Source organism: Epargyreus clarus, unplaced genomic scaffold (assembly GCF_041222505.1).
Source record: "Epargyreus clarus isolate Ecla_fem2 unplaced genomic scaffold, WU_Ecla_fem_2.2 ptg000004l, whole genome shotgun sequence".
Taxonomy (NCBI): Eukaryota; Metazoa; Arthropoda; class Insecta; order Lepidoptera; family Hesperiidae; genus Epargyreus; species Epargyreus clarus.
The window spans coordinates 2541669-2562358 of NW_027332212.1; the positions used below are offsets into that span (position 1 = coordinate 2541669).

The following is a 20690-nucleotide window of genomic DNA, read 5'->3' on the forward strand; positions in this document are numbered from 1 at the left end:
AATTTTAATAAATTAGTGCACGTTTTTTGGTTAGATTCCAAATTGTACCACGGGTTCAAGTTATAGGGCATCGACTGCAAATACTAATAGCTAAGTAAATATCGTTCAATGTTCAACAACTATGCGAGTCTTACATTACTAGTCGTATGCGATAAAATAAATTAATGTAAAACTATCACAAAAGCTAAGTCGATGTTATAACGTGGAACCGCTTTTAAACATTAAGTCCTAAAACGTAGTGTTTAGTTATATTCAGTAATATTCATAGATAATAAATGAATCAAAGACAGATAATAATATAATGTTACTGCCAAGTCTTGGGCGCGCTACTAATAAAATTATAATAATATATCGTTTCCTGCAATATTTACTACTGTTATTACTATTGGAGCTTGTTAATCTATACTATGTAACCACACAATAAACTTTCTCTGTGATATATCAATCTTTCACGTGTTCCGACGGAGAGTTTCGCGGTATTATTATTCAGCCATTCACCCGCCATATTGAAATAAATTAGGTACATCAATTTAACTTGGCAATATTTCAACATTTGTGCCAAATTCTTTATAATATAATAAAACCTTACACAGAAACTCGTAAATATAATGTTTACTTAGAGAGAAATAATTATTAAAACTATCGCGACACTCTCCTGCGTACATTTCAAAGCGAATATCAAAAATGCACTTTTGTATTTGCGATACGTCTACCGTCTTCACCTCTCACTAGATTAAAAATTGTATTATCAATTTTTGAATTTTAACCCATTTTTAAAACGAAAATGATTGTGTGTGAATGGCATTCATCGTTGAGAGAAATTTACACAAAGTCATTTTCATCGATTTTATTGCATATTTAAAGATTAATATCGATAGCGTAGTGGCAGTATTTCGATTTGTAGTTACATTCGCCATTTTCAAATGTAAAATTGTCATTTTCAAAGATATTACGTAGTTGCAACACCTGGTGAGTGATGCACTCGATTTGAACAGAATGTATGGATTTTTCTCGAATGTGATTGTGGATTGTACTCAATAATATAAATTTCTAATCCATTAGATTTATTGTGTTTTATTTACAACCTTGTATTCACCTATACCTATAATTTGTGTTAATACATAAAGTATCATAATTATTTTTATTTTATGGGGATATCTCAAACCCCTGAATATATGCAGTATTAACATAATATTTCAAATGAACTGCAGTGTTGCAACATCTTGGTCGTTGTCAACAACTTTTATAATTTAATCTCCTCCCCTCTCATCACCTGACTCAACATCTGGTTGCAGAGCGCTGCATACGGATTCAATTCCACCACCTGTAATAATATTAACGCAATTAGTATATTCAAAGAAAGTGGAGTAACGTTGTAAGAACTATTTGATGAAATTGTAACTTTAAAAAAACATTGATTATGTATCTCATTTTACGATCTACCTTTAAAATGTTCTAATTGACAAATAGGTGGATAGGTATTTCCTATATAGAAAGCATAGGAAGACACAGTACACAAAAACTGTTTAATTATTTAAGAAAATTGTAATTATCAAAAACTGTTACTGTTTCTCACGTTTAAAAAATAAACCAATAAACTTACATACCTACAATTTAGTCAAGTCATATCTACAATTTAGTTTTATTCTCATTTATTTATTTTTAATTACATAGTAAATTATTTACAATATTAACCTAAAAGAAATACAAAAATAATATATAAAACAAGTTTTAAAATAACTATGAAAAAAATTAAAACAATTTCAATCATATTTACAATTTAGTCAAATCATATACACAATTTAGTCAAATCATATACACAATTTAGTCAAATCATATACACAATTTAGTCAAATCATATATACAATTAGTCCAATCATATCTACAATTTTGTAAGTCATAGCCACTCGAAACTCGCCTGTTTCTTAGCAAAACCACTGCCAAGCTTGGCCGCTTCGCCAAAAGCAGCACGCGCTTCATCATCAGCGCCTCTCTTCCGCAGCAGCACGCCGCGCTGGCACAGAGCGAGTGCCCTCGCTCGGGACTTCTTGCCTGTTGTGAGGAGGACCGCGCGGTCTATGTCGGCCATTGCTTCTGTTATCGGAATAAAGGCTAAAGTATTTAAAACCACGTTCAAGTACTAGAATAAAATTGTTCGATCTTGTCTATTAGGACACATTTGAATGTTAATGTAAATAAACTGTTATTTTTTTAAAGTACATGTCTGTAAAATGTTATTGTGGTATTAAAGTGATAGACAAAACGGTTAGAGGTGAGTAGATAGGTATATAGGTAAAAATAATATAAATAACAATCTGGCATAGATTGCTAGGTAGCACTCTAAACTACAATACAGATTCATATATGACAATTTTAACATACAATAATTTAATACAATAAATTACTCCAAATCATATTATTTTTATCTTCCGTAAAAAAAAAATTCTAGCTATGGACATAAGGTACAGCAATTAAGACTTTCAGATAGAATTAATAAAAAAATTAAAACTCATACCGTCATCCTTCTGCATAAGTCGGTACAACTGCGCTCTGTCGTTATATGCAGCGGCTCTTTCTGGAGCGGCCTCCACTCCTCGATTGAGGAGGTCTAATGCCTCTTGGTACTTGCCCGCCTCTGCCATTTGTACCCCTTGTGCACATAGGGACTTGGACTCTTCGTCAATGGTAGATTCTGAAAAAAAAACGTAATTAATGTCTCAAAACATAAAATAACATACATACACAAATAATTGATCTACTCGTATGTATAAATATCTCTCCTAAGTTAATAGTTTCTTAAATGTGATAGATCTAATTACATGAATGATGAAAACATTCTAAATTTTCATCTATAAATTTTCAACAAAATAGGTAAAGCAAAAATTAATTGATTTAAAGGTAATTAAGCATTTTTTTCATAATTACACCGCATTTCATCATTTTTCGCAAATATTCATAAAGTAACTATGTAGGCAAAGAGATTTAAAGTAAGATGCTAATGCTAATGCTTAATTGTTCCGTGGCTAACACTACTGTTACTAGACTTATAATCCAGACAGAAAAGTTTTACCTTCATCTTCTTCCGCAAAATTGTCACCATCATCTGCAACATCCGCAATGGTCGCCGTAGGATCAAAGATGCTTCTAAGAACTGCTCTATCCCTCTCACTAAGATTCTCTAAACCTGCCATTTTAAATTTAAACTTAAAAATAGAAATTCCTCTAAAACACTGTGAAAAATAGATCCTTTAAAATACGCGCGTTCACTATAAGGTTTTGTATTAAACTGACTAGAATCTTGTTTTGACACGAGAATGTTCAAAACTTGTTCTGTAAATAATTATGTATTCGTTGTTCAAGTTTGCTGTATAAAATAACAGATTGTTAAGCTTCTGCAGTATTAACCAGTTCACTAAATTATTTATCATGTATTTACCTACTATTCTGCGTGTACCCATTCCAAATAATAATTTGGCTGATTTGAATGTAACTGATATTATTTTTTAATTATAAATAATTTATAGACGTTGGATTTAATAGGTATTAAATGTATATTTCATGTCATCTTCCTACAACTAATTAATTTTATTACCTGGAGAAGAAATATACTTTTTACCTATAACATCTAAGCGGTCGAAAGTTCTTCGTGAGCATAATTCTTCTTTAAACAGAATATCCAAATAGTTTTTCTTTTGAAGGCGCTCATGCGCACTTTATTAAATCCATAATTAATATATTTCTATATATTTTGACGCGTAATTTAATAGAAGAATAGAATAATAGGACTAGTATGCAAATTAATAGCTTGTTGACATCGAAGCATACAAATACTGCATACCGTAGATTCAAACATTTTGTAGTCATATTAAAGCAATCTTAGATCGTAATCTTTATTTCTTTTTCGTCATCAAATCTAATCTGACATTGATGTTATCTATAGATGATACCGATTTCAAATATTGGAACTGAAATGTTTGTTATGGTTACCTTGTTAAAGGTTATATAAGCATAATTATGAATAAATTCATATTAAAGTCATTTATTAATATATTAAAATTGTATGCCCCAATTTCGTGATGTAATATTAATATTAATAATTTAGTGCAAAATGCTTAATCGAGTAAAACACAAAAAGGATAAAACAAAGTAGTGACCTATTTAAATGACCCGTAGAATATATAAAGAAAAGATATGTTCATTTTAACAATTTTTAATAATTTTCGGTTAAAATATAAATCCATAAACTAAAATACTTATGACTTAACGTAACTAAGAATTGTCAGATGGCGTTATACATAATTGATTTGTGATCCCTCACGCCCCCTCTTAAATAAATACGAGGGTATATAAACTTATCGTTTTAATAATAATTTGCAACAACTAACTTTAGACGGTTGTATTCATAAATCGGTTCTTTATAATTCCGTAATATTAGCCATTAATACAATTTTTGTTCATAAATATTTAAAGCCTTTATTACTTTCGTAAGTCAACATTTTACTAAACCCATTGAAAAGCCGTGTATGGGAATTTTATGAACAGTACCGTGAAAGCTTAGCTGAAAAAAGCGTGTTATAATCTTATATCAGTATTATTGTATAGACGGACAATATATTCCTGCATTACTACACGATTATTTCCAGCAAAATATTATTAAAACTAACACATACACTGTATATTCAACGAACATTCCCGCCATAGTTTTAAATAAGGCTTACTTAAAACAAGATTCGACTAAAAACGTATATAGTGCACAAAAACGGGAACACAACACTTTTCATTCAAATGCTCATAGATTTTAGTGATTCATTTCGTGCAGCTATGATGAACACACCATTCTAATTTTTCGTTCTATTAAAAAAACACGGTCGTTTAAAAAAAGATGTGTTCAACTATTTTGACAGATTTGACAGATACACCAATATTAACACATACATACATCAAGGGGTCATAAAAGACTTGACTTTTTGTTTGCAAGTGTTTTTATGCTCCCCTGTGCAAGGGTCTCCCCATAACTAGGGAAACGCTGAAAAGAGGACAACATTGCTTTAATTCAAATTAAGATTACTTTACCAATATATGTCAAAATTCTCTTGCTTAACAGTTAAAATATTTTCCAATCTAAGGCGTTTCTTACCGATAAATCGATATATTTCAGGTACATTCACCATAGTCCAAGCGGTGCGAGCGTGCGAATCGAAAATACAAAGTTCAACATACCGAGAGCTTCAAACTCGTTTACAAATAACTAGATAACTTTCCATTAAGTTATAACGTGGCTAGAAAATAAGGCGAACTACTACATAATAAAAATAGTGTACAATAAACATGTACAAAATATTTTTTTATAAAGTTTGCAACGAGATTAGGGCTACTTACAAATAGACAACTAATTAAACGATTTAGTCACATCCTTTAAGGCTTGTTTACACCGGGTAGCCTGGTGTCTTCGGAAAAGTACTTTGCCTGTCGAAATTGGCTGACTAGGTGTAGGTATATGATGCTCGAATAGTCGATGATCGACTTTCGACTACGAACTTAAGCTTTAATTGACTGACAAAGTGTTTACATCGGATTCGTAGGCTCTTTCAGCTAGGAAACGAATTCGCCTGATGACCCGGTGCTAACGTGCCCTAATATAATTTGTCTAGCGTTTATAATTTGTCTATCGATTAGCGCTGACATCCTGATCAATAGGACCATCAGGATGTCAGTGCTAGTTTGATATTTTGTTAATATTTTTGCCTTTAATATACTAAACGTTGGGGGCAAAACAGGTGTGATACGGAAATACATAATTTAAAATCGAATCACTCACTGAAAGCGAAGCTTTAAATCATTATTTATTAGATGCTGTTTTAAGGTAGGATACAACAAGCCATAGTCGTCAAAAATGCTACTAGAAAATCCAGCCACGATTAACGTTAAAATGTGTATAAATAAATGTGCGCTTAGAATGATACAACATACAACAACAGGCATTTGGAGCAGAGACAGAATAAACCATATAATGTACGAAGCCTCACACAGGAAAGATTTTATGTTGGAATTGTATATTAATTTGTACTTAAGACTTGTATATGGTATTGTTATATATTTAATTATTTATTAACAATAAATCGGACATAGGGATGGATGATGTCATCCACGATATGTCAGAAATATATTCCACACCAAAGTAAATTATCGCAATTATTTGCATATATCACACGACATTAACACACATTCTATCCAAATTTTACCTACTAAAGATAAAAAATTCACAATTTCTAGGATGCAGGAATTGTCAAAGGTGTATGGATAGATTGATCATTAGTAATGAGTGAACATCCGCAGCTAGAACTGCCAATGATATAAATATTGCTAATAGCATTATCTATTTGATATCTTTCCCATAGATATTTGCATACATATCGGCTATTTCCCATCAAACTAGCTCCATTGCCAACAAAATTCAAATTGCACACGCATCAATATATTGCAACATACGATGCGACATTCAGTCTTCAAGATTTCAACCACACTATATTATGTATTGCTATAACATAACATTATTATGCTAGATGCAAGTCAATTTGATCTAAAGCGCAATTTGAACATGATAAATTTAAGTTACGTTAGGAATAAATATATTTAATTGGCACTAAAACTCGTTCACAAATAAATAAGGTTAAGAAAGAAATATTTACAAGACATTTTGCCACGACTAAGTTTCGGCTCGAGAATGCATGGCATGGCAAAGTTAAGGATTAAGTTAGGCGTTTAAGACAAGGATACATGAGATGAAGAAAACTGCGAAAACAAATATGCCAAAGAGTTTGACCTTTAATTTTCAAATTCAACCTTCAATTTATTAAATTTACTAATATCTAAGAAGTAATCTAATATGACCTTTTTCAATAAAATAAAAATAAAACTGCTCAGTTATCTTTAAACTACGATTTTCTATTCCAATTTTTAGTTTTTTACCAATATATCTTCCATCCCATGTGCCAGTACTTTTAAGCTTTGCCATGCACAGCAAAATCGATGCACCGATGGTTACATTTATCTCTTTCTTTCGAGGGACATAGAAAGAGATGCAATATAATCGGGTGTGTGCTTACCATACAAGTCGTGGCCTATCACTATAATATCTCGAGTATAAAAGCTAAACTCCCATTTGCAATATTAATTGTGATATAACGAATTTGTTACGATAACTTTCCTTATAAATTCTTCTTACTTCAAAGTATTTTTTAATATATCACATCATATCTATCCTGTATTGAGCAGATCAGTAGGTTTAATAACCTACATGCTTTTCTATTAGGGCGACTATATAATTGCAAGGAAAATGCTAGTTAGAATCAACTATAGTGGATGGCAAAATTAGTGTGTGTCACAATCGACCATTCAACTATATGGAGATCAGAAATCTTTAATGTCTGTGGTGAATCTTGTCATAGAATCGGATGGAGATAACATAAAATCAATAAAACGATTGCTGAAGTTAACCATGTCTTGATCGTGGAAGCCGGACTGAATTCTAAAATGCACACAATTAGATGACACAATGTATGGATACATCTGAAATAAGTGACAGGGGCGACTGCCTTAACCGTTCCATGCTACATAGACAGACAATTAGAAAAATCTGTCAAAAGTCAATTGTCTACGCATCTGCACAAGCAACTAAACAGTCCTGAGCAACTTTTGACAGCATTAATCAATACATAACAGGTATAGCGACCAGTTGCTCCAACGATTGTAGTGGATAGTTCATGCGGACCCATACAATATCGGCGGACCCATACAATATTAACCCAAATCGATTCTAATCGATACTACTTTAAAATTTGACATTTTCAATATAACATCTGGGAGTGTAATTAAAAATAAGAAAAAAAAATACAATACGCTGTACTTATGTCTACAAGTCATGATGTAAAAATATCTTTTCTAGTCAATACAGATAAAATTTATTCCCTTTATATCAAAGGGCTCGTGTAAGCTCTATGTTACTGTACAGTATCATTACCTCTTGTTTAAAAAAATAAATTGTTTTCTTACAATTTCATATGCGTTTCGAGCAAGGCGATCAGCTTAAACAGTATTAGGAACTTTAGGTCTTTGAGTATTGAAAATAAAACTGCATGCAGTTCGACTGATGTTAAAACCAACTTCAATAAAATCGAATTGATGATAGATGCACTTCTACCCTGAGGACTAAGTTAGGGCGCTTTACACATCATCTTATGTATCTACCTAATCACACCCTTCAATCTAAACGACTGCTATAAGGCAGATATGAGAGTGCGTCATATTTCTGCAAAGAATTCTATTTTTTCTTCATAATTTTATCATCTAAACTGTTTAAGCCAGTCACACTACTCAGAGGACACTGAGAGGTATGATAGTCCTTAGCCTAAATTTGCAATAACCACAAAATTATCAAGATGGGATAAGGCTTGCAATAAGACGATTACTCCTATATCACAATCCTTTCATTATATATAGACTTACTCTAAGCATAGCGTTGCACAAAATACTTATCAGCTAACTTCATATAATATAGTTTTTTCGAAGAATCATGGTAGGAACCGTACATTGTATGAACAAAAAAATAAGATTTATAGCACTTATTATAAAATGAAGACTTGTTTGTGTTGTCATTTGTTAACATATGCATTTTTTATTATCTGTCAAAGTATAGTTTTTCGAATTATCGTTAAAGGCGGCGTAATTTGCTAAGAACAACATATACCAGCCCGAAAATTAATGTTCCAATTCATAAATAATGTTATTTTGTGTACGTTCTGCCATAATTATTTCGAATGAAGTTAGCTGATTAGAATTGTACACCTTGAAATAAGTTTTATTTGGATTATGGAGGATCATTTTTGATAACGTATGAAGGAATCACGCAAAATATTTTGTCAATTAATTTATTTTTAGACTATATTTTACTAATAAATAGATATTACCCGCGTTGCGAGGGCGAAGCACTAAGCAAAAATTTTTTTATAAAAGTTACACAATTTGTCCTTTAAAACATATAACAAAGCGAATAGGGCTTTATTCACTTTTCACTCATTCTTTAAAATGTGTGAGTGAGATATATAAACAAAAACCGGCATTTAGCACAACATTTTTTACTGATACAAGTTACAAAAAAAAGCAAACATTTCTTAACACACATCAATTATATCCAATCACAGATATTTCATGAACGTAGTCTTAAAATATGTAAATAAAAAGGTGCATCCGACTTGAGTATGTAAAGCGTGATTCTGATGATATAAATTCTTTACGGTATTTTAGTCCTTACTTCTTGATAATCCAAATAAAACTATACACTATGTGACATATCTCGAGCGCTCAATTACACATTTACGTTTTACTATGTTTGTGACAATTGCATCTCAAAGTTTTAGACAATAAATTAATAAAAACAAATTAAACCGGTTCACCCCATCACTAGTTAAATCGCATTCGGTACCTTTGCCCTAGCTGTCAAGCAGACCGTTCGGTTCTGCGCGCTTTTGGGCAGAGACTAAAATGGTCTTATATTTTTCATATCATCATATCTTAACATTGGGTTTGAAAGTTTAATTTTATCTCACAGTACAATATGATAACATATTGTTCTTATATCATATTGATGAAGATACCATATTGTATAATATAATAGTTATAAATTATACAATACGATAAAATAGAAGCATAAACAATTTCCAACTGCCACAAACAATGTAAAAATGTACACAACCTTAACAATAACTTAAAAACTAAAAATATACAATTAGCTATCGCTACCTTAGAAATATTTATACACATAGAAAAACTTGATATAAAAATCTCTAATAGTGAAAATTTTGACATTCACCAAATGTATGTAACACAAGTGCATACACAATTTCCTTAAAATGCAACTTTTTATGTCAATTCCAGCAAAATGTATAGAATGGTGCTATGTAAGATTATGAATGGATGTTATTATTATAATAATACTTAATGTAGTAAACAGGCACATGTTCAGATTTCGAGCGGTTTGAATCTCATCAGTTCACTAAGTCAGGCATAAACCTGCAGTTATATACAAATAGTGTGGAAATGTCTCCTCAAAAATATCAGAATTTCAATAAGATTACATAGATTATGCTTTGAGGGACACTAAATAAATAATACTTTTAAAATAGTTCTGTTGTTGACAATGATTCAAAAGATATCCATATTCTTGTTTCCTTGTCTTCAGTCTTCAAGATATATCTTACAACGTAACATTTGGATTATTGAATCAATGAGAAATTGAGTATTTTATTTCCTCATCTATTTCGATTTATGTAGGTCGATTCCCAAATCCTCCAAATGAAGTATTATTATTTATATGCCTATATTCTGCTTCAAAACAAGGGTAAAACCAATTGACACATACAGTATTATATTGTTTACCCCTGTTCCATTGGTTCCCAATTGTAGGCAAAAGTTCAATGTGCATTTATCTGAACTCATGTGAATAAAAATTCTTTTTGAGTTACAATCCCACACTAATTGCATTCCAATGTCTACAATATATTAAATAAATTGATCCCTGATGTGAGCACTCTCCATTTGGTTCTGAATTTACTTCACAACATCCATCCTAATTCCTTTGGAGTAATTGTGATTTGTTTTTAAGCATGCAAGACCCTGAGAACAAACTTAGTATGTATTACCAAAATATTACCTTCAAACACCTGATCACTTATGACCAAGTTATAATACATTCGTTGCACAATTTGTCAAGAAATAATACACATCCTGACGATTTAAGAATCTGTTTCCCACTACAACAAAAAAATAAGTCTGTAATGAATGAATAATTGAAACACATGTTTCACAAAAATATTCATAAATTTCATGAAACATACTGTAGCAATCTGCAACATATGCATTGAATATTCATTACATGCATATGTATACCTGTATGAATATTCAATGCTATGTCTATAATATATCTAGGTTCAACAGTTGCAGGAAATCATTTCAATTAAGAGATTACAAACCTTTTTTTATGTATGTACTCTGGACCATATGTATAGCCAAAAATTTAAGGAACTTCACTATATTCATAAAAATAACACTTGAAAAAAGAATAATTTTCAGATATACATTTTTTCATGATTATTTTCATTAAATAATGCAGTATCTTAAACTGATTTCACATTTGAGATACAAAGTACACATTTGTATCTCAAATGTGACCACTACAGAATACACACAAAAAAGATGTTTTGAATCAGAATAGACAAATTAACTCGAGACTGCTTGATAAAGACAAAATAATTTCTTTACTAAATTCGTAAAAATGCTTCTGGACCTAGTACACTCTTACCAATAATATGTAATTTTCAAATAGGAACCTAAAACAGCAAAAATCCGCAATCATAGCCTATTACTATATCTTAAAATAAGCCACTTTTCACTAACCCAAAGTAATATTTTGGCATACTAAGTTCCACATGTTAAAGTTACGCACATATTATAAAAAATTACATAATTTGACACACATATTATATAGTTCAATTCAAGTTTTTGGGAACAATGGATGGATAGTGTATCATAACTGCTTATGCATCTTACTGTTACGGGGTTTCCTTGACTGCTATCTTTTCGTGAAGCCCTTTGTACCATCAGGGCCCCTGGGTGTTCGTATCACTAGGACCCCGGGCGGTGGGGGAGAGGGGAACACAACGGTGGGGGTGGATGTCGTTGGTATTCTGGGAAGGACCTTCTTCTCCTTCCCTTTGGTATTATTGTCATTATGACAGTTTTTCGTTTTCCCAGATGTTTGGTTTCCGTTAATGTTGTGTGCCTGCAGTTTGTCTTGTATCCGACTTAAGCTGAAATATAATATATATTAAGTTTTAATAATCTATTTACTGCGTCATCAAATAAAGTAAAAGAAAAATCTTACATTAAATGATACACAAATGAAACCTTGAAATTGTAATGAAGTTGCATGTGCAAGTAAAACTCTTTTTCAATTCATTAAATGTTTCTTTATCTATGTAATCAATAAGTGATTATTAATTTGTATATTTGCATACCAATACAATGTTCATTTTTAAAGTGGATAGAGTGTTTACTTTATTCTTGCAGATCAAACTAGGCTTTTATTATGCATTTCATTTAATGATCTATTGTTTTACAGTTATTTATTTACTTTATTATAAGTGTACACTGGTAATATATCATTATGTGAGTGTATTCTACAAGGGAACATGTTCACTGGTTTTACAGAATTTAGAACTGCGAAATCGGTTCGCTATAAAAACTGAGCCAGTTTAAAAAAGGAACTCCAAAGATTATCACGCGCAACTTCACTCAAGGCCTTTGCGCGGTTAATTATGGAAAAAGGAGTTACATCACAATAGTTTCGACGACGGGAGATCTAAGGGTACTCACTTGTCATCGATAACGTCCTCAGGGCTCCGGGCTTCGCCTAATATCCTCAGACGAGCCTGTTCGTACGCCTTTTGTCTTTGTTCAAACGTCTTAACCGGACGCGATCGGTTCTCTCCGTTCAACTGCCCGCTCGCCAGCGACGGCGGCCGTTTCAAAATTCGAATCGACGGCTCCGGCATTACGCACTGTGATCCTATACACGCGTTCTCTTCAACAATTACGTTTGTAACCTTACAACCTTTGAGAGCAGTTTTCACTGGCGCGGGCCCACTTGACATTAGATGGATTTTCTCGTCTAACTGAAACATGGAAACGATTGCGTCGTACAGTAATCCGCAAAGACCACCCGCTTAATTGGCACACGGTGTCGGCTTTCTCACAATTTAACTTACTCCATTTTCGACCATATCCTCCCAACTTTCACATACGTCAACTTCATCTTGGGCCGCCATGTTGACTGTCTGGTCGACGATGTTGCCATACTGCAATATTATTTGCCAAGCTTCGATGTGGAAAATACTAAAATAAAAATCTATGGACTAAAAACCAACAAACAAAATTACGTCTATTGACGATATTAACACTACTAAATTTGGACCGTTCATTTTCTGATGGTTAACAACCATAATGGTAAAATATAAAAATATTGTCAATATTATTGTATGCATATAATATTACTGGGGACAGCGTACCCCGGGCTTAATGTTTGAATGAGAGAAGTGTCGTTGTAGTTTTACTGTCACGCAGGGCTATGCCTACACACTACTACACAGGTACTCCTACCAGGCGGGTAAATAAATCCGATGTAATCTCTTCGCGTCGCACGTGCGTGGCCTGCATGACTGTAATTTATTTCAGAAATGGCGGAATGTAAGTGATACGCATGGGAAGTAAATCCGCATGCGGACACTATGCGTTATAGTCAAAAGGCATACTTAAAAGTTCAACTTAGCAGCTTTGCTACGCTTTCAGGTTTTTTCTTATAATATAGGAGTAGACGACGAGCATGCAGTCCACCTGATGGTAAGTGGCTACTGCCGCCCATGGACATCTGTAATCAACCTCAGATAGGATTAGATATTCCTACCTGAGGTCAGCCACAGATGCGCCGCTACCCCTGAGGACTAAGCTGGAACGCCTCGGAAAATTATGTCTCCCTTACCACACCCTTCAAACCGGAACACAGCAGCGCCTAACACTGCTGTTATTAGGTAGAAATAGGTGTGGCGGTGGTGCCGCCGGAGTCGAACCACAAAGGGTTCTACCACCTTCATATATTGACATACTTATATTTTATTACAAATTAAAATATAAGTATGTCAATATAATATTACGTAGAATCCTTATGTATTCTGCGACTAATGTCACTTGCATGTGACTAATGTCTGGCTTGTCATAATGATAAATGTCACTGTCAGTCAAAATCAATACATACAATAAAGCGTGTAATTTGGGCTTATTGTGGGCATGCTATTTACATTAACCAATATACAAGTTCTAAAAAAAACTCGATGAACTTATTCAAATGTAGTGGCTGAAGTATATGCTAAAGGACACGGGTAAGTTCAATATTAGATACATAAAAACAATTGTCAATGATTGTAAGGTTATGATGTTCTCACATGTTATTATTTACAGGGACCAAACATGGATTTCAAGTCTGGTTTCACGTCGGCTCTCACGGGGCTGACCTCCGTGGACCCTGACTCCATCCAGTTCCTCATGTTCAGCGATGAAGACATCAGAAAGCTTAGTGTTACAAAAATAACAAATACCATATCATTTGACACAATGGGCAACCCTATTAAGGGTGGGCTGTACGATCCGGCCCTAGGACCTATTAGGGACAGGAATGATTTCTGTGCCACTTGTTCCAACTCCATGCTCCACTGTCCTGGTCACTTTGGTCATATAGAGTTACCCTTGGTTGTCGTTAACCCGCTCTTCATGAAGAATATTTATACCTTATTCCGGATTAGCTGTCTAAGGTGCTTCAAAATCCAAATGGATGACAGAACAAAGTTCCTACTAAAATTGCAACTCCAACTGCTTGATGCTGGTCATGTAACAGCAGCCTTAGACTTAGCACACTTCATTGGTGATGTTAAAGAATTTAAAAGCGAAACTTCGCCGGAAAAAATGAATAAGACCATACGGAAATATCAGAAATTAATCAAAAAGTCTGACCCAGTTGTAGAGGTATTTCATAACAAAAATACAGATAAACTTAGAAATCAGGCGATCACTAATGTTTTCCGAGCTATCAATGTTTCTAAATCATGCTTATACTGCAGAGCTAAACTTATTAAGGTGACAACATCTGACAACAAAATTATGTACAATCTTGCTGCAGAAGGTGGAGGGAAGGGGATTAAAATATTAATGCCCGATGAAATCCAACGTTATTGTAAAGCTATAGCACAGAATGATGAAGATATTCTATGCCAGTGTATCCCTGTTCTCAAGCACTCGAAAACAAATCCGATAACAGATATCCTTTTCATGAAGTTGGTGCCAGTACTTCCACCTTGTGTCAGACCATGTAATATTTTACAGGGAGAGTTAGTTGAACATCCACAAACAAATGTTTATAAAGGGATCCTCCAATGTGCATTTTCTGCACGGGCTGTGCTGCAGGTGTTATCTGGATCTGATCAACAAAAGGCGATAGATGGACTTGACCAATTGCCCAGACAAGCTTATGAAGGCGTACTTGGTAAGTCTCCAGCAGAAAAACTTCACACCATATGGCAGGATCTACAGAAGCATATAAATCACATACTTAACTGTGAAGGTCAAGGTTTATCAAGTCAGGGCTTAAAACAGATCCTTGAAAAGAAAACAGGTGTTATTAGAATGCATATGATGGGAAAACGTGTCAACTTTGCTGCTCGGTCTGTAATCACACCAGATCCAAATGTAGATATTGATGAAATTGGGATTCCTGATGCATTCGCCACAAAACTGACATACCCAGTACCTGTGACTGAATGGAATGTAGATGAGTTACGAAAAATGGTTATTAATGGACCAAATAAACACCCAGGTGCTGAGAAACTTGAAATAAAGAATGGAAGAGTGATTAGAATTCCCCCTGACTCTATTCAGAAGAGAAAATCACTAGCCAAGAGGTTACTAACTCCTGATGAATACAAGTCCTCAGGCCTTAAAATCGTCCATCGACATTTGGTTAATGGTGATGTACTTATCTTAAATCGTCAGCCCTCTCTCCACAAACCTAGTATGATGGCTCATCGGGCAAGAATTCTAAAAGGAGAAAAAACATTGAGATTGCACTATGCCAACTGTAAATCCTACAATGCTGATTTTGATGGTGATGAAATGAATGCTCACTTTCCACAAAATGAAATTGCTAGGAGTGAAGCCTACAATATGATGTCAGTTACAAAACAGTACCTAGTCCCTAAAGATGGTACACCCCTAAGTGGTTTGATTCAAGATCATGTGATATCAGGAGTAAAAATGTCTATCAGAGGAGCTTTCTTTACCAAAAGCGATTACCAACAATTAGTCTTCCAAGCTTTATCCAATCATAAGGGTGAAATCAAACTTTTACCTCCAACGATTTTAAAACCTATAATGTTATGGTCGGGGAAACAAATTCTATCTACAATTATTATCAACACCATTCCTAAAGGAAAGCCTTGTCTATCATTAACTGGTAAAGCTAAAATCAGCGCAAAGGCTTGGCAAAAGGAACCAGCAAGAAGTTGGAATGCTGGTGGTACTCCTTTTAATGATCCAAATTCCATGTCAGAAGCAGAAGTTATAATTAGAAAAGGAGAACTGCTATGTGGAGTCTTAGATAAGACCCATTATGGTGCAACACCTTATGGTTTGGTTCATTGCATGTATGAATTGTATGGAGGAGACAGCTCTAGCGCACTTCTAAGTTCTTTCTCTAAGGTATTTACATTTTATCTACAGTGGATTGGTTTTACTCTTGGAGTCAAAGATATTCTGGTTGTAGAAGAAGCTAACAAACAGAGAGACAATTTCATCGGCTTAGTAAGAAAAGTTGGAAAAGTTGCAGCTGCAAAAGCCACAGAACTACCTGTTGATGTCGATGAAGTAAAGTTGAAAGAAACTATAGGTGAAATGCTTATCAAGGATCCTAAATTCAGAGCTAATCTAGATAGGCAGTACAAAAGTCTTTTAGATTCCTACACAAATAATATTAACACTGTGTGTTTATCAGAAGGCTTGCTCGAAAAGTTTCCGTACAATAATCTACAATTGATGGTGCAATCTGGTGCCAAGGGATCAACTGTAAACACTATGCAGATTTCCTGTCTACTGGGCCAAATTGAATTGGAAGGTAAAAGACCACCCTTAATGATATCTGGCAGGTCTCTGCCTAGTTTTCCACCATACGATATAACCCCAAGAGCTGGAGGTTTTATCGATGGACGTTTTATGACAGGCATTCAGCCACAAGAGTTCTTCTTCCATTGCATGGCTGGTCGTGAAGGTCTTATTGATACAGCTGTCAAAACAAGTCGCTCAGGTTATTTGCAGCGATGTCTTATTAAACATTTAGAAGGACTGAGTGTCGCGTATGATCACACGGTACGGGACTCTGACAGCAGTGTCATACAATTTGCTTATGGGGAAGATGGACTTGATGTATTAAAATGCCAATATTTTAATAAGAACCAATTCGAGTTTCTCGATGTTAATTCAAACGCAGTCGTAAGTAAATCCGTAATTAAAAAGCTAAAAGAAGAAGATGAATCAAAAGCAATAGCCAAATCACAAAAGTCTTTGAAAAAATGGAAGAAGAAAAACGGATGTCCATTCGAAAAAGTACGTCATAGTCCATTCACAGAATTTTCTGCTATAGCTAAAAATGACATCGTCCTAGATGATAAACCAACAGACCAAACAAGAGACCCGAACTATTGGGAGTTAGAAAAGATGTGGCGCAATCTAAATGAAGATGAAAGACAAGAGTATGCAAGGAAACGCTGCCCAGATCCGATTCCAAGTAAATATTCACCGGAATATAAATTTGGTGTCATAAACGAGCAATTGAATGAGCTCACGCAATCATACTTGAAAAGCCGCAAGGAACATATGTATAGTGAATATACAGACAAAGATAAGTTCACTGAGATAATAAATGCTAAGTATTTAGCTTCTATGGCAGCGCCCGGTGAACCTGTTGGATTGCTAGCAGCTCAGTCTATTGGCGAACCCTCAACTCAGATGACACTGAACACTTTCCACTTTGCCGGTCGTGGTGACATGAACGTCACTTTGGGTATTCCACGTCTACGAGAAATTCTTATGACAGCTTCAGCTAAACTTAAGACTCCCAGCATGGACATTCCGTTCCGAAGCGACTTGCCGGATTTGAACAAAAAGGCGGAGCGTCTTAGGCAAAAAATGAACAGAGTAACTGTGTCTGATGTGCTCGAAAAGATTGACGTGCATTGCGAAATAGTCACCAATCCCAATAGGCAGCTTAAAACTGTAATGCGCTTTGCATTTTTACCACATACGCAGTACAAAACGCAATACGCAGTAAAGCCACCGCAGATTATAAAACATATGCAAAACAAATTCTTCAGTGAAATGTTCGCGGTAATTCGTAAGCAGGCTAAAGCTACTTGCGGTGTGATGTGGTCGACTGAGAAGGAGAAGAAACGGCGCACAGTGGCTGACGACGAGGATGAAGACGGAGAGGGTGCATCTGCTGAAGTCGCTACAAAGGAAATAAATGTGGACGGAGACAGCTCAGACGAAGATGGGCCAAATGACGATGACGATGATACTGATGTAAGTGTCAATTGGTTTTTAATCTACATATTTGTTGTTTATCATTGTTATAGTTCGATTCAAACATTAACTCGTTTTGAAAGAAAGAAAAAATTATGGGAATTTTTATTTGATTTAAGCATACGAAGCATACAACTTGAAAATTGCAATTATTTTAAAATTACAGATTAACATAGTTTTTCTTATATTTATGAATAAATGTAAAAGTGTCAAGAGGCACCTAGTGACTCCTAACTTGATCAATTAATTTAACTAACTTCTAGCAGCTACGTGTGTAGATAAGAGTCAATGTTTTAACTGCTTAATATATTATAATGATATGTATTTGTTTATACGTTTCAGGTGAGAATACGGAAGAAACGTTCAGAAGAACAAGAGTACGAAGATCCGGAATCTGAGGAGGAGGAGAAATCCGACGACGAACCAGAGATCGTGGAAGACAGCCCTAAAGACTCAGACGATGTCATGGAGGTTAACGATGAACAAGTGACCGCTGAAGAAAGTCTGATCATGAGCAACGTTGTAGAGAACTTATCCAACGCCACTAACTACACATTCGACACCAAACACTACAAATGGTGCGAGCTTACTGTGCTCTTCCCGATTGCGTTCCTCAGGGTCGATCTGTCTCAAGCGATGCGCGACGCCGCAATGAAGTCAGTGATTTACGAAATAAAACACATCAAACGCGCCATCACTAATAAAGAGAAAGATATCTTGTATCTCAAGACAGAAGGCATCAATATTGTGCAAATGTTTAAATACAATAACTTGTTGGATGTGAATAAGTTATATAGTAATGACATTCATGCGATTGCAAGCACTTATGGCATTGAAGCAGCAAACAAAGTGATTATAAAAGAAATCCAGAATGTGTTCAACGTTTACGGAATCACAGTTGATCCGAGACATTTATCGCTTGTAGCGGACTACATGACGTATAATGGAATATTCGAGCCAATGAGCCGTAAAGGAATGGAAGCGTCGACGTCACCTCTACAGCAAATGTCCTTCGAGTCGTCTCTTATTTTCCTGAAGGAGGCGGTGCTAAATTCGAAGAAGGATTGCATCCGTTCAGCCTCTAGTTGCTTGATGCTTGGCCAACCGTGCAGGATTGGTACTGGTGCCTTCAGCTTGCAACATTACAGCAAAGTCGTCAGTTAAGAATAATTAAAACGTTTTCATATGTCGGTAATCAAAAATCAAAAGACCTTTTGTAATATTGTTATATTCATGGAACAGTAATAAATGTTCAAATTTGTTTATCATTTGTTCTTTATTTAAATTCTTTTTCATTATTCTTATTTTATGTATTCTTTTTCAAAATGATAATTATATTATTGCTCAGTAGATGTAGTCTGCGCCAGACTGCTAGTCTTCTCTGATTATAGAAACGAATCAAATAGAAAATTGTAGGCACCCTCCGCTGCGCGCTCTCGCCCGCGGGTACATAGCTGCATTAATAATTGTATTCATTAGGCAACATTTGTTTATATACTTTTAAGGCGTGTTTATAAACAAGTTTACCGTAAACACTGTTTCCGAAACTTGGCAGTCTACGCTTGTCAGATGTTGCTAGGATGTTGCCCGAGGAGGTAGTGATGCCCTCTGCTGCTTACGTAATGATGCATAAAAGTGTTAATAGAAAAAAAAAGATTTTTGTTTTGTAATGCAAGATGCTTAAGGTTCGAGTAAAATGAAACGATCGTTATCTTCGAGTCCTGATTTATTACTAACTACTCAATACTTTCAATACATTCGATCATACTAATCATAGTGCATCGCATAGTACACCAGTTTTTTATTTTCTTGGGAATATTGTGAACGTAAAATATGCATCTTGGTGTCTACCTCCTTTTGCGAAATATTCAATTCTGCAGCAACATCGGCTCAAACATCATTTTTTAAATTTATTTTTATATTCTTTATTTGAGACATCCCAAAGTATATTATACTGTTGATAGAGCTCTATGAGCATCGAAATCTGGTCGTTGGACCACACTATTTCGATGTTTATAAACACGCGCAACACACGTCCACATCTGTCAACTGCTGTTTATAAACTAAATGTTTCGTCTTGCTCTCCATTCAACGTGGAGAGCACAGCAACATGTTTCATAAACAATGTTTCATCACATTTGTTTATAAACTGTTTACAGAGATGATGAAACATTGATAAACACTTTTATAGCACTCTGTGACCTAAACCCGCATTTTAGCCACGCTTTTCCGTGTCCAAAGTAGCCGATTTTTACACCGTGCGAAAGTCAATAGACTACCGTCACAGTTGTAAAAAATAAACTTCGCCATGGAGGTTTCATACTTTTAAATGTCATTTGACAATTAAAAGTTAATAAGGATTACTTTGTTTAAAGGAATTATTATGTTAATATTTTATTTTGGGTGTATTTACGTTCTTGACAATGTGTACCTATATCCTAAGCAATCGCATCACTGCA

The 20690-nt window shown here is 34.5% G+C and overlaps 3 protein-coding genes across 4 annotated transcripts; 1 reads left to right on the forward strand and 2 right to left on the reverse strand.

Moving 5' to 3' along the window:
- Positions 1–832: 832 nt before the first annotated feature.
- Positions 833–3309, reverse strand: LOC140757272 (tetratricopeptide repeat protein 36). The gene is made up of 4 exons (XM_073092883.1): positions 3071–3309; positions 2516–2692; positions 1919–2094; positions 833–1324 (listed from the first exon to the last, which is right to left on the reverse strand). The coding sequence occupies exons 1-4, from the start codon at positions 3189–3191 to the stop codon at positions 1244–1246; spliced, it is 555 nt and encodes a 184-aa protein (XP_072948984.1). The 5' UTR covers positions 3192–3309; the 3' UTR covers positions 833–1243.
- A 7896-nt stretch (positions 3310–11205) lies between these two features.
- On the reverse strand, positions 11206–12894 carry LOC140757273 (SUZ RNA-binding domain-containing). 2 transcript variants are annotated; one of them, XM_073092884.1, is made up of 3 exons: positions 12822–12894; positions 12430–12728; positions 11206–11864 (listed from the first exon to the last, which is right to left on the reverse strand). In XM_073092884.1, the coding sequence occupies exons 1-3, from the start codon at positions 12879–12881 to the stop codon at positions 11627–11629; spliced, it is 597 nt and encodes a 198-aa protein (XP_072948985.1). In that variant the 5' UTR covers positions 12882–12894; the 3' UTR covers positions 11206–11626. The 2 variants fall into 2 exon arrangements, with proteins under 2 accessions (XP_072948985.1, XP_072948986.1); XM_073092885.1 differs by having other exon boundaries at positions 12810–12874.
- A 929-nt stretch (positions 12895–13823) lies between these two features.
- On the forward strand, positions 13824–19496 carry RpI1 (RNA polymerase I subunit RpI1). The gene is made up of 3 exons (XM_073092914.1): positions 13824–13988; positions 14068–18231; positions 18574–19496. Exons 2-3 carry the CDS (start codon positions 14077–14079, stop codon positions 19393–19395), a joined length of 4977 nt encoding a protein of 1658 aa, XP_072949015.1. The 5' UTR covers positions 13824–13988; positions 14068–14076; the 3' UTR covers positions 19396–19496.
- Positions 19497–20690: the final 1194 nt, after the last annotated feature.

What these genes read in the sequence shown, in the direction of transcription:
- LOC140757272 (XM_073092883.1), bottom strand. Translation starts at nt 3,191, where the DNA reads ATGGCAGGTTTAGAGAATCTTAGTGAGAGGGATAGAGCAGTTCTTAGA. An exon ending in ACTTATGCAGAAGGATGACG is followed by an intron (nt 2,095 to 2,515) that starts GTATGAGTTTTA and finishes TTCCGATAACAG; the next exon opens with AAGCAATGGCCGACATAGAC. An exon ending in GTGGTTTTGCTAAGAAACAG is followed by an intron (nt 1,325 to 1,918) that starts GCGAGTTTCGAG and finishes ATATTATTACAG; the next exon opens with GTGGTGGAATTGAATCCGTA.
- LOC140757273 (XM_073092884.1), bottom strand. Translation starts at nt 12,881, where the DNA reads ATGGCGGCCCAAGATGAAGTTGACGTATGTGAAAGTTGGGAGGATATG. An exon ending in AGGATATGGTCGAAAATGGA is followed by an intron (nt 12,729 to 12,821) that starts GTAAGTTAAATT and finishes TCCATGTTTCAG; the next exon opens with TTAGACGAGAAAATCCATCT. An exon ending in GAGGACGTTATCGATGACAA is followed by an intron (nt 11,865 to 12,429) that starts GTGAGTACCCTT and finishes ATTATATTTCAG; the next exon opens with CTTAAGTCGGATACAAGACA.
- RpI1 (XM_073092914.1), top strand. Translation starts at nt 14,077, where the DNA reads ATGGATTTCAAGTCTGGTTTCACGTCGGCTCTCACGGGGCTGACCTCC. An exon ending in ACGATGACGATGATACTGAT is followed by an intron (nt 18,232 to 18,573) that starts GTAAGTGTCAAT and finishes TATACGTTTCAG; the next exon opens with GTGAGAATACGGAAGAAACG.